The 14,776-nt window shown below is 40.8% G+C and overlaps 1 protein-coding gene across 1 annotated transcript in view; it reads right to left on the bottom strand.

Annotated features, from left to right (window-relative positions):
• The window catches only part of LOC121879223 (zwei Ig domain protein zig-8-like), a 69,447-nt gene that overhangs the window by 45,656 nt on the left and 9,015 nt on the right, over positions 1 to 14,776 (bottom strand). Inside the window, exon 3 of the mRNA XM_042385820.1 lies at positions 2,047 to 2,208. Within this exon, the coding sequence (XP_042241754.1) occupies positions 2,047 to 2,208 (162 nt within the window). The remainder of the gene's footprint in view (positions 1 to 2,046; positions 2,209 to 14,776) is intronic.

The raw sequence follows: 14,776 nt of genomic DNA, 5'->3' as shown, positions 1-14,776 counted from the left end.
ACAGAATCTACTGTCAGGACACATCACTTCCAGGAATTCCTCTGGTAGATAAGAAACGACCAAGAAAAAGGTCAACTCCAGGATGGGTAGATGGAATCAGGAAATTCGGCGACACGCATTCAGGAGGGAGACTGAAGGGAGAATACTGTGGAGCTGAGTAGGGGGCTGGTTGACCTCTTTATCCAATAGAAATCTAATACACGTAAAACATTTGTCTGTTTTTCTGTTTATGTGTAAGGAAATAATATAGGTCTATGTGTACCTGTAAATGTGAAAAAGAAGAATGTATGTGTAAACGTGTATGTGTTGCTTCAGGCTTGGGAATTATATGCTCTGATGATTCCAAACTGACAAACTGAAAACAAAAACATAACAATGTCAGGAATGTTGCTTGTGTTATTCAGTTCCAAAACACTATGACATTGCATATTCAACACTTTGTTGGGACAGTAAAAAACAACTTGAAGATGTTTTATTACAAGAACTCACTAACAATCATATTTACTTGGCAAAACCATCAGATAGAAATTTGGACAAGTTGCTTCTGAAGATCTCATTATAAGTTATTAAGTCTGTCATGATGTTTGTCTGTTAGTCTTCGCAGGAGATGAATATGACTTGGGTTGAAGGTTTCACAGTCCATAAATGAGTAACTTAATTTATTTACTCAGACTCTCGTGTTGAGAATCGTATATATATGATCTAGGTCAACCAAGGTCAAATATCAACGTCATAAAACTCATTTCCAGTCATAATTCAAGAGTGAAGAGACCTTAAGACATCTCATATCCGCTAATACGTTCTCTGGCAGAGGTCATCAACTGGGGCGTATCATTTTGAAATGAATATCAAAGGTGAAGGTCACGGAAAAATTTAGATTCCACTCGCTACAGTAACTCGAGTTTAGGGGAGGGGAAGGCTAGAGGCTGACCAGGGATGAATCTCTCTTAATTCTTAAATGTTGATAAACTAATGTACAGTATTTCCTACCCTAGAAAACTCTCTTATAATACCTTAATTGTTCAACATAAACGACCGCCTGGTGTGTATATGTGTGTTTTTCTACTCAGTGTATGATTTGGGATCTTACTTTCTCTAATTACATTCACATTCTTCAGGTAGCCAGTACACTACAGGTATTGAGACTGTCAACACGCTCAGTATAATTTATTATGGGGATTAGCTCACCCTAGCACACGTTACTGACCCACATCGAGAACTGGGGTGCGAAAATATAATAATAATAATAATAATAATAATAATAATAATAATGATAATAATAATAATAATAATAATAATAATAATAATAATAATAATAATAATAATAATAATAATAATAATAATAATAATGATAATAATAATAATAATAATAATAATAATAATAAAAAAAAGAAAGATCAAGAGTGAGAAACGATATTTTATGATGTTGCGTTGTCAATAATGAGAGAAACAATTGAGACCCTGCAACTCTGTGTAAATGAAGCAGAAAGTCAGATCACCAACCTGGGACTTGGTCACAATTTGTGTGATACCATATGGCAGCAGGGTCTACCATCAGACAACAAATTATTCTTCCAATATCTTCCCAGGCGGTAGTACCTCCCTGTTTGATAGCTGCCTACTGCTTACTTACTTAGGATTAAAAATTGCTCTTAGTTCTCAGGATATACTCCGGTAGTAGATATCTGAAAAGCTGTGATACCTTACCTGTGTACCTATGGAAGCTGCTGTTTGTGCACAGGATAAATTATGTAATATATGAGGTTTTAAAACTCGGGATTAAGGCAGGCGGTGAAGGCGTTGTATGAGAGACAAGGAGACGGCTTCTGTGACTTGAGAAAGTTGGCGAGAGGAGAGTGTGTGTGTGTGGTGGAGTGTGGTGAGGTGGTGAGGTTAATATGGCTGAGGGGAAAATGAGATAAGAAAGTAAGAGAGAAAAAGAGATTATATTACCACAATTTTCTAATATAGGTTCTTTGCGTGTGTGTGTGTGTGTGTGTGTGTGTGTGTGTGTGTGTGTGTGTGTGTGTGTGTGTATGTCCTCACCTGACACTCGTAGGCGCCCTCATCACGCTTCTGGACAAACTTAATTTGCAGGGCCCAGTCATCATCATCCTGGGGACGGACCACACCGAAGCGTTCATCCCTGCTGTAGGCGTGGAGGCCGGAGGTGAGGATGTGGTAGTCGCGGCGCCTGATCCACGACACCTGGTGAAAATAAAGGGGGACTGGGCTTATTCGCCTGCTTCGTCTACTCCTTGAATGTATTTTCGACAACCCTGACTAGTTTGTGTGACACCTGTGGAGGGCAAACATTCTCGGATGAACAGAGGATCAATTAGTTTAAGTCATCGTAATTAAGGGAATCAGCACAATTCTTGAGGTGTTCAATGGGTAAGTTAACTACTGTATAATACATAGTACACAAGGGTTAAGTTAACCAGCCACCGTACGCACGAAGTTAAGTCAACGAACTCAAGGGTGTTGAAGAGTTCGTGTACAGAAACAAATGCTTCAGCCCTGCCCCCCCCAACACACACACACACACACACCTAACATCTAAGAGTTACGTGGGAGGATCTTCAGCTGGTGCAAGACTCGAGGGGGGAGTTGATTAGGTAGGCAGATTATCGTTGAAATCGTCGGGGGTCTGAGGCAATGGACGCCCTGGGATGATGAGATTATAAAAGAGAGCTTCAAAGAGAAACCTCAAAAGTGCCAGTAATTAGTATTCCACGAAGCTCGGGCTAGAAATATATGTAAATTTTAATGAGCCGAAGGTACACACACACACACACACACACAATGCTTGAGTGAGAAGAAAAATTCACCCACCCTCCCAACCAACCAAAAACCACTCCGCGCCCACTCACCCACACACACACACACACACACACACACACACACACACACACACACACGCACACTCTCCCCACCTTGTTATTATATATCATATTTGTATCACTTATGTTACTTGTATATTATTATACTTTGTTGTCACTTGGTTTCGAGTATGACGATCATCCAGCTATGGTAAAATTATATGAGCTATTAGGGATGTCATCAATGTTAGAGAGTTTTGAGGTGGCTAAAGAGCCCGATACGGGACCGGCAGCGTCGTCCACATTCGTTGCACATGTGGACTGCTCCATCTTTCCGACGTTGGCGCTTATCTGCCACGTTTTGCAGTCGGGCTAACTCGAAAGTATTGACACCTTCTCGTGTGACGCTCCTCCAAGAGTTACGATGTGGAGTAATCGACTCCCAGGTAAGGGGGTCGATTTGGCACCTTTTTCAGGTTTGTCTTAAGACTATCCTTATACCTTTTCAATTGCCCGCCAGCGTTACGTTTACTATTCGTTAGGTGACTGTAAAGTAGTTGCTTTGGCAGTCTACTGTCGTCCATGAGGGTAACATGGCCAGTCCAACGTAGCCTCGATGCTCTACAGTTGGGGTCAGCAAGAATACTGGCATTTGTTCTCTTGTCTTCCCAGCGAATTCGAAGGATGGAACGTAGACTACGTTGGTGAAGTTTTCAAGTGCCTTGAGGTGCCTCCTGTATGTGTCCTATATCTCACTACCATATAGCAGGGTGGGCAGGACCACTGCTTGATATACATGCAACTGAGGACACGATTTCGGAGTCCACCCAAGGCGTGAGATGTACATCTGATCCGATGCTGAATTTCTTCATCGATGTCTGTGTTGGTGGACAGGTGGAAGCCGAGATACCGAAAGTGGGCAACGTTAGAGAGTGTAGTCCCGTATTAAAACTTCTTCTGGAGCCTTGCTGCCTTCGCCGTTTTGGGGCAACACACACACACACACACACACACACACACCTTCCCTCTTTCCACCAATTGCAACCCACGTTAATTCCATTATTTAGCAATACCTGTAAAAATTTTGATTGGAAAATACAACCAACGATTCCTGAAGCTAACGAAGGACATATTATTCACTTAAAGCATCATAGGAGAAAATATTTCAACTTTCATTTCTCTAACCATTTTCCGATAGCGCAATTATTCTCATTACCAGAGCCAGTGTATTGATTACTGCCACCTGCCTTCTGTACCGAGTCTTGCGAGTATTGTAAGCATGGTAAAGGTAGTGTTAGGATGAGTGTAGGAAGTGTTAATATGGCTACTGGTGCTAGTGTAAGTATACTATACAGGTGTCAGTATGAGTGTAGGAAGTGTAAGATGGCTATTAATGCTCGTAATAATAAATAATAATAACAATTAACGGTTTATAGAAAAAGTTCAGCAGCCCGAAGGCTGAAAATATACATTGGACAAAAATGACTTATTACATACAAAGACATGGGGTGGTTGGGTCGTTTAACAAAAGCTTTCATTACTGAAAGGAGAAGGAACAACGATTGAACATACAAATTATTATAGTTTACAGCTGATGGCCCGGGCCTGGGCTGGTCATGGAGACACCAGGTGGTGTGGTGTTCACGTGGTGCAGTAACTCGTCCTCGGGTGTTGATATGAAGGACCTCACGTGGTCATGGGGACACCGGGTGGTGTGGTGTGTCTACGTGGTGCAGTGGTGCAACTCGTCCTCGGGTGTTGATATGAAGGACCTCACGTGGTCATGGGGACACCGGGTGGTGTGGGGTGGTGTCACAGTAACTCGCCCTGCTGGGTGGTGTTGTGTTATCTCGTAGTCAGGTGCACAACCGGCCGGCCCTCTGTTGTTCCCAGGGTGGACAGATTAGCACCTGCTCAGAAGAGGGCGGTCAGTTCCCAGGGGTGCTTATCCCACTGGTGGGTCATGGCTCTCACTGGTACTGTCTTGTGCTGAATCACTGGCTTAAACACTGTTCATCACTGTTCAACACTGATCCCACTTCTTTCCGAAACAAAATTGCCGCTTTTGATTATGTTGATGTTCCCGGTGGTGAGGGTGGGTCCGGGAGAGGGACTTGGGGAATGGGCCGAACATTGGCCAAGGGGGGGAGCAGGAGCAGCGCCTGAATAGGTCTCGACCCTACGGTGGTCAAGGATGTGAGTATAGAGGTTTCAATATGAGTATAGAAAGTGCTAGTATGAGCATTAGTGCGTATGTGTGTATTAGAGCTAACCAATATAATTATAAGGGGGTGCTGGTATATGGTGAGCGAAATGTATTTAGGAATAATGAAGACAGAGTGAATATTTGTTTAAAATTATTTCTTCCAACTTTTTGAGTATACTTATTTACTCCATGTATGATATTATGTAAATACTCTGCAATGAATTATAGGCTAAAACGAAAACCAAACTTGTCCAAGACGTAATGTACAACTAAACGTGTGAAATATTAAGTGAGGCTGCAAACAACTGTAAGAACGTCTGTATCCCAACATACATACATACATACATACATACATACATACATACATACATACATACATACATACATACATACATACATACATACATACATACATACATACATACATACATACATACATACATACATACGTACATACATACATACATATAATATTTAACCTCTCCTAAGCAATGTAATATAAACACTTTCCTTAAACGCTACATGTGTGTGACACTGGTGAAAGTTTAGTTCAGAATACCCTACGTTTCTAACACATTTTACATATTTGTTTTCTTCTTATTCCTGTCCCTTTGAAGCTTTCTCGTCAGTTTTTCCCTAAATATCACTTTGTGTAGATCCTCAGTGATCCTCCGTGATCCTCAGTGTTCCTCAGTGATCCTCCGTGATCCTCAGTGTTCCTCAGTGATCCTCAGTGTTCCTCAGTGTTCCTCAGTGTTCCTCAGTGCTCAGGAGGAGCGTCCCCACAAGTGTTCCTGAAGCACCTCTTTCATCTGTCAAGTTTCCTGCATTTGTGAATTTCATTAAATCTCACGATGTCTGAATTAACTTTGTTTCACCTCTTGTGGTCATTGTGGTGAGGATACTTCTAGTTATATTCTTTTACTCTAAGTCTTTTTTTTACTCTTATAAATATACATCAGTAATGGCAGGCTTTTATCTTTCCCTTTATCTTTTTCTTTTACGTTTGTTGTAAAAAAATTTTGCTCCTCCATGGTAAAGCTTTTCCAAGTTATTTCATTTTTACGTTGATTATTTATTTTTTTCATGGTCTCTTTAAATCATTCAAGATGATAATGCTGCTAAGAGTTCCATTCTTGAGTAATTTATTAGTTGAAAAAAAATATATATTAAATGACTGATAGATATTGTGTTGCATGCTCTTATGAAAGTCACTTGTCACACGTAATGATTAATGAACACTAAGATAATGACGTTGACTCAAAGGCCAAGTGATAATAACTCTCCAGGGAAATTATTATCCACATCATCAAGTTATTGGGTTTAGATAATTACTCTTGGTCATCAATGGATATCCTTTGAGTGTTGATTTTCTCTTGATTTCACACATAATAATATTACAAGTTGACAGTTTTTCTTGATTCATATAAACCAAGACAGTCAATGTATGTCGCGAATGTGATATAGGACGAGTCAATTTTAAGTTGTTTATCCCGTCCTCGTCGGCTTTAATTTTGTGTGTGTGTGTGTGTGTGTGTGTGTGTGTGTGTATGTGTGCGTGTGTGTGTGTGTGTGTGTGTGTGTGTGTGTGTGTTACAACGTTTACATTGGTATTTACGATTGTGTTATTGGTCTCCAACTACTTTGTTATTGTAAGTGTAGACATGAATCGTCACGTTAAATGTGTATCAATAACTACCGCGACGCTTATTATTGCGACTGTCTTCTGTTCTTCAATACGAGTATAGCTAATCCTCCTCTAGTTAGCCTCTCGTTAAGCTGTAAAGTCCCCTCGCTAGTTATTAGACTCGTTTGTTCATCTCTTACAGTGCCCTGCTCTGATAACGAAGCCCCTTGTTTACATTCACTAGCTATGTCTACCACCGTCGGCCAGAGAATGGTGATGGGTCTGGGATTTCACTTAATTTTGGTCGTTTTCCCTGAAACTGCTGCGTTTTCTGTTATTTTTCTGCGTCTGTTGTTGGCCTTGGCTTTACTTCAGGTTGTTTTGCATTGAGTCTTTGGACGTCTCTTGCTTTATGTCCGTGTGTGTGTGTGTGTGTGTGTGTGTGTGTGTGTGTGTGTGTGTGTGTGTGTGTGTGTGTGTGTGTGTGTGTAGAGAAGCATTAAAGGTAGGAGGGAGCATCTGGTTACATTGATCATCTTCCTCTTTGTAATTCATGGAGAAAAACTATCTTCCTTAGCGTCAGTTTAAGGGTCTCATAGAGTAACATATACCATACCATGTGACCTTCACTCAGTATAGTTACCATTTCACAGTTAATATCGCTACCAAATGTGTTTACGTTAATTAGAGGTTCCTGACACACGCGCCACCATACGTGTTGACTGTGATAACTTTAACTGAGGTCATTTCCTCTCAGTCTGCAGGAATTGATGAAGCTCGTTAGTGTCTCGTGTTAGAGTTGCTGATGTGGTTTTTGACGGTTTTTTAAATATATAAACTTAAATAAAATAATAATAATAATATTATTTTACACTTTTTTGTGGCTATGAATTTTGAAATATATCGAAACATAACGATAAAACACCCTAGAAAACCTAAACTAATGCAATTAACATTACCGACATGACCTAACCTAACCTAACCTAACCTAAGGTAAGTTAAGCTAACCAAATCGTCACACCTCCGATATATTAAGAGCATCAACCTTAAATGCATGTATCGTGATGGCTGGACCTCATGTTATTAGATAGGATTGACTGTTTATCATAAGACACCTTCACCTTTAATTCGCTCTCTTGCGTTAACAGAAGGTAAACTTGAAAGGAAAACACAGACAATGATATAACATATATACAGACACAGACACAACACACACACACACACACACACACACACACATCCCCACACCACCCCCCACACCCCCCCCACACACACACACTAAAACCAATCTAGTGAAACAGCGTCAAGGTAAAGAAAAATATAAGAAAAACACATAGATGCATTACTCTGTTTTTCTCCTGCACAGAAAATGTAAAGTTTCACTCAGGCGAAACCTTACATATAAAGATTCAGTGAAACGCGTCGGGGAAGAAGGAGACTCAGGGCATTACCATATTCACTCTGAGGTGGTCCACTTAGTAAAGGATAGAAGCCTGATGTGGTACGTAGAGTGAAAGAAAAGAAAGAAAAAGTGCAAGTGGTAAGGATGGAGGGCGAGGAAGAGGAGAAGGATGAATAGGAGAGGAGGGCGAATGAGGGAAGGAGAAGGAGGAGGGGGAGAAAGGGCTAGAAAAGGAGGAGGAGGAGGGTAAGAAGGAGAGAAGTAGGAGAAGTGTAAGAGGGAGAGAAGAAGGAAGAGAAGGAGGAGGAGGAGGAGGAGTGTGAGAGGGAGAGAAGGAGGAGAAGAGGAAGTGCAGCGAAGTTGACTAGTGTGTGTGTGTGTGTGTGTGTGTGTGTGTGTGTGTGTGTGTGTGTGTGTGTGTATAGGAGTGCTCACTCCCACTGTGTCTCTCTGTAAGATGTGTGTGAGGTACATCAAAGAGGAATATGGAATGTGGGAGGTAAAGGAGAGAGAGAGAGAGAGAGAGAGAGAGAGAGAGAGCACGTGTTTAGCCACCCAGGTGTAAGGTGGCCGCACAGAAGACATAAACACGTGTATGCTAAATAATGAAAACAGCTGATAAATACGGAAGAGTAACAGTAAAGAGAATATGAAAGTGGGTCCCATAAATATAGCACACGGAATTCCAAGCCTCGGTGTATGACACTACAGTTTGCTTGGCACTGCACTCGACTGTCTATATTTACCCCATCTATAAAGTCAGGTACACTGAGTACACTGCACACAAATTTAATATACAAAGACGGAAGAAATAATAATAATAATAATAATAATAATAATAATGAAATATAACCAAAATAATTAAGGAAAATAACAAACTCACACACTTTACGTAATTCCAACCCCCCCTCGCGCCTCGCAAATAAAAATGAACAAACACACAGGAAACAGACAATATATATAACGAGGTTGACAAAAAAAAAATAATGAACAAGAAGTGGTAACAAGGAAGTGGAGAGCGTGAGAGGGAAATTACAGAGGTCGTACAGGAAGGAGGGTATGTAAATAAAGATGACGTCATAATGTCACTAGGGGAAAAACTAGGGAAAAACTAGGGATAAACTCATCCAAGAGTTGGAAATTTAGGGGAAATAATTCCAAGGTCTAGACGTAGGAGCTGAAAAGAAACATAATGAGGCAGGATCGAGAGGAGATAAAAAAATAATGCGATGAATAGGAGAAAAATGTCATAAAATCAATAAACATAGAACACAAAACATAAAGAATCATATATTAAAGTAATTATTATATAGGGGAGGGCAAATATTATAAGAGATATATTTTATACCGAGGTAAAAAAAAATACATATTTAAACTTAACTCTGAATCAAGTCAGACACTCGGCTATTAAAACCCTGAATACGATGTTAGAATAATGTCTATAATGAAAGAATGAATGAACAGACGAAAACTACAACGAATGAAGGAATAAGAACATAATAATACAAAAGAAGTTAAGAAAACATAAGATAGAGAAGTGAGAGAAGGAATAAAAACGGGAGATATAAACAAAAAAATAACAGTAGAAGGAAATGAAAAAAATAAGAAAGGAATAAAACCAAATAGGAATGAAAGTCACGAAGGATACAAGATTAAGGAAGACAGATTAAAAGGATACAGGAGGCAATATAGAATAACTCCAATGGAATTTAGTAACCCAGCCAGTCAACCAGCGAGAGAGAGAGAGAGAGAGAGAGAGAGAGAGAGAGAGAGAGAGACAAAGAGAGAGAGAGAGAGAGAGGAGTCAAGACACAGTGCTGATAAGAAATGCATAAGACGATACAACAAAGAGCGGACAAGAAAGAGGGAATAGAAGATTAAATTTGAAGAAAACAGAGAGAGGAATAACGAGAGAAGAAGCAATGAAGGGATAAAAATATCTGCATTTGTTTTTCTTTTCCTTATTTTTTGCGGGATTGTTGTCAGAAAGTCAGATCATCAACCTGGGACTTGGTCACATATGGCATCAGGGTCTCTACCATTAGACAATACATTATGCTTCCAATATCTTCCCAGGCGGTAGTACCTCCTTTGTTTCGTAGCTGCCTACTACCTACTACCTACAACGAAGGAAGGAAGATGGCACAGGGAAGGAAGATGCAAGTATATGAAAATCAAATGTCTTATTTTATAATGAAAGATCAATGAAGAATATATGAATATAATACTACCTGAAAAATGGATAAATAGCAAAGAATATGATAGAGGAAGAGATGAAGAAAGAGGAAAATCGAAGGCTGACATGTGGAAAAAAAAGAATAAAGAAGATAACATGAAGAAAAGGGAAAAGGTGAGAGAGTGAGGGGAAGGAGGATGCGTGGAAGGCGCGGGAGGGCGTGGGAGCGGCCAGCGAGGTGAGGAACAAAGGGGGTAAAGCCAAGGCTCTTCACATAATTAGATTACCTCGTCCCGCCAGATGCACTTAGGGGCGCCACACAACGCCTGACTCAGCTGCCATTTTTTTTTTCTTTCTTCGATGTGTGTATGTCCAGTATATGCATGTCCAGTATGTGTATGTCCAGTATATATGTCTAATATCATAGTGTCCAACAGCCTCAGTGTTTGCTTCAGTATCCGTATGTCCAATGTTTTACGTTTCCAAAGGTGTAAAGCATCTTGTAGCAGCCGAACAAATGTGCCTGTTGAGATTCGAAGTCGTTTTTTTTGGCTTTTTTCGGGTCCAACTCACTACCAATTGACTATATTATACATTAACAAAAATTAAATTTACTGACCTCGCACGAAGTAGTTTTATTAATATTATGTACGTATTCACCTGATTATTAATTAGCTCGATTTCACTTGATTATTTTTTCAGAGAAGTTTTATCCGGAAAAATGGATAATTGCATAGGTAAGTACATTATTTTGTTAATTAAAGATATGAAATGGAAGAGAGAGAGAGAGAGAAGGCGTCATCTCCTTGGATCTTGGTCGTGCAGCTGACAATGAATGACCCCGAGTGAATTGTAAATGACAGTGGAAGTCTTGTCAGGGAGTCATAACACGTTGCTGTAAAAGTGAAGATTTTTTTTTTTTTTACTTTTAGTTTGTCGAGAGATGCACCGTGCTAATGGTGTGTGTGTGTGTGTGTGTGTGTGTGTGTGTGTGTGTGTGTGTGTGTGTGTGTGTGTGTGTGTGTGTGTGTGTGTGTGTGTGTCATTTACTAACCTTGAGCCTGTCATTCGCTATGTGTTGATTCACATTTTTTCATTCTATTTATATTTAGGAAATGGATATTTACAGTGTAACCTCTATACAGTGCAACCTCTATTTACCGGAATATATAGAGGGGAAAGTCTGTTATATCGAGGGACCATTACATATGAAACCTCCATCTAACGGCATATAAGGATAGAGAAGTCCTTTATATGGAGGTTTCATTATTATATAAACACACATTCTCCCTCGTGCAGTAGTGTCATGTGAAGGTCGATGTTGGTGAATGAGTAAACATAAAGATAGAGTCAGCAATGTTTCATCTATTTGATACAGATGAATAGTGTTTACTGATTGTTAAAGTTTCCTCCTTATTGTACAAGTTAAGCCAGGGAGTTGCGCCGTGAAATGGATGTTTACTTCCTATTGCCTTCCTGCATTGGCTGCTTTGTTCCGTGGACATACATAATGGAATTTAGTAAGCCAGCATAAGGGAGGAAGCAGTGCAGAGACCTTATGAAGGATATGTTAGGGGAATGTAGATACAGGGAAGGAAGATGGTGATACAGGGAAGGAAGATGGTGGCACAGGGAAGGAAGGTGGCACAGGGAAGGAAGATGGTGGCACAGGGAAGGAAGATGGTGGCACAGGGAAGGAAGATGGTGGTACAGGGGAAGGAAGATGGTGGCACAGGGAGGGAGATGGTGATACAGGGAAGGAAGGTGGTGGCGCTGGGGAAGGGAAGGTGGCACAGGGAAGGAAGATGGTGGCACAGGGAAGGAAGATGGTGGCACAGGGAAGGAAGATGGTGGCACAGGGAAGGAAGATGGTGGCACAGGGAAGGAAGATGGTGGTACAGGGAAGGAAGATGGTGGTACAGGGAAGGAAGATGGTGATACAGGGAAGGAAGGTGGTGGCACAGGGAAGGAAGATGGTGGCACAGGGAAGGAAGATGGTAGCACAGGGAAGGAAGGTGGCACAGGGAAGGAAGATGGTGGCACAGGGAAGGAAGATGGTGGCACAGGGAAGGAATGGTGGCACAGGGAAGGAAGGTGGCACAGGGAAGGAAGGTGAATGCACAGTGAAAGAAGATGATGGTACAGTGAAAGAAGATGATGGTACAGGGAAAGAAGGTGGCACAGGGCAGAAGAAAAGTTATATTTTAAACAGAAGAGAACAGATGTGCCGAGGGAAATAGCAACGAAGAGAGAGAAAGAAAACCAAAGATAACATCAGAAGAGGAGACAGACGGGAGTGCTGATAAGAGAAAGCAAAGATTAAAGTCAAGACTTCGTAAGAGAAACGCCTAAAACACTCCAGCTGATGCAGACGTCGACGAGATTTTTACGTCACGGCAAAAGACGCAGAAGATCAACACTCGTCATAACTCTCTAAAACGAATCACAAGTTATGAACGTAAAAGTATCGTTCCTGATGTCATGTTTCGTTTCTTCTTCAGTGTATATTTTGCTATCATTTTACACCAGATCTAGAAACTAGCATGGTATACACAGACTAGCTTAGGATAACGAGTTACTCCAGTCTGATAGTAGTAGGGTGACTAGATAACAGAAATACGGCGAATTATCTAATGCTTGTGATATTAACAACTAACAAATATAAATTCCTCGCTCAGTGGTTAGCATTATGTGGTGTTACGTTTGAGTTTTCCACAGATTCTCATATTCATTAATCTTATTTATTTAAGACGCCATTAAGTGTTTACTATTAAGGTGACAACAATATTTATTATTATTATTATTATTATTATTATTATTATTATTATTATTATTATTATTATTATTATTATTATTATTATTATTATTATTATTATTATTATTATTATTATTATTATTATTATTATTATTATTATTATTATAGTTATTATTATTTTTGTTGTTGTTGCTGTCTTGTATTATTATTATTATTATTATTATTATTAGTAGTAGTAGTAGTAGTAGTACTGTAGTAGTAGTAGTAGTAGTAGAAGTAGTAGTAGATCCCATGGCCGCATGTCACCGTAACCTAGCTCTCAATGCTGCACACAGGAGGAACGAGAACGACAAGATAAGGGCATATGGGGAGAGAATTCAGAACGTTGATCAAGGCAGCTTCACTCCTCTAGTGTTCACAACCTCTGGTGGGATGGGACCAAGTGCAGGATGTTTCTTCGCCAGACTCGCGGAGGTGATCTCCGAACAGAAGCAGCAGCCCAGAAGTTATGTTACAGCCTGGATGAGATGTTGACTGTCCTTCTCTCTCCTTAGGTCGGCTTTGCTCTGCCTCAGGGGAACGAGAGTATCAGCCCCAAAGCCGACAACAGTTGCAGATATTGACTAGGAGGCAACAGTCACTGAATGCCGCATAGATCTGCGGCTCAACTAACTCAACTAACACAGCTAGGATAGCTACTTATGTATTAGGATGTTTAATTTTAAGGTAATACAATGGTGGCGAAGGAGTGGCTGTAAGGGGAGGTTGGAGACCATTTTATAAAAAAGTAGAAGTAGTAGTAGTAGTAATAGTACTGTCATTATCATTATCAATATTCCTACTATTATCATTATTACTTTTAATTCTATCTTCGTCCTAATCTAATTGTTAAAACATACTCTGAGAAGTGTAAGTGGTGCACGTAAGCCTGTCCGCCCATTAGTGGCAGTACAGTAAACCTTCGGTACACTCGATAGCCTTATATTTCCTAAACTATAAAAGTCAGATACCCATTTGTGCAGCTGGGTGGACTGAGGTGTGCCCTGGTTAGTATAATGGGAGACAGTCTTAATCCGTTCGTTGGATATATCAGGATATTCTGTAGCCATTTTGTGGATATCTTAAACCATTATGTATGTCTTGCGGCGTGTGGAACGTGTCAGCGAGGTGTGGATATCGTCAGCGAGTTATAGGAATCGTCAGCAGGGGTGTCAGCCAACAAGCTAGCGGCCGTAGACCCCCGCTGGCAGTCGTACACATATGTAAGACCAGACATTATCGTACCAAAGTTACCAGGCAGCCATAAGCACATATTTTTTTCCTAAGACGAATGACGCTCTGAGGGGAAACACAGTGAGTGGCCTAAGGGTGAAGATAAGAGGACAGGGAGTGAGGGAGAGAGGACAGGGAGTGAGGGAGAGAGGACAGGGAGTGAGGGAGAGAGAACAGGGAGAGAGAGAGAGAGAGAGAGCCTGCAGAAGTGTGTGGTTGGAAGAGGGTTTGGTCTGAGTGTGTGGGTGTAAGAGGCTGTAATGAGAGTGTGCGGATGTGGGAGAGAGTGTGGGTGTTGGAGAGAGTGTGGGTGTTGGAGAGAGTGTGGTAATAGAGTGTGTGGGTGTAGGAACAGCCCGAGGTGTTATGACCCAGCACCTCTTGTCCTTCCCACTCTTCTCTTTGTCATTCCACAAGTATCCTCCTCCCCCTTACTATTCTCCCTCATTATGGTATTTCTCTTCCCGAACTCATCCACTTCATCACGACCTCTCCGTCCTTCCCCCCTCTCCCTCT

This window comes from Homarus americanus, unplaced genomic scaffold (genome assembly GCF_018991925.1).
Source record: "Homarus americanus isolate GMGI-L3 unplaced genomic scaffold, GMGI_Hamer_2.0 scaffold19824, whole genome shotgun sequence".
Classification (NCBI taxonomy): domain Eukaryota; kingdom Metazoa; phylum Arthropoda; class Malacostraca; order Decapoda; family Nephropidae; genus Homarus; species Homarus americanus.
The sequence above is the reverse complement of the archived record's forward strand: the minus strand, read 5'-3'. Positions and strand labels throughout refer to the sequence as shown.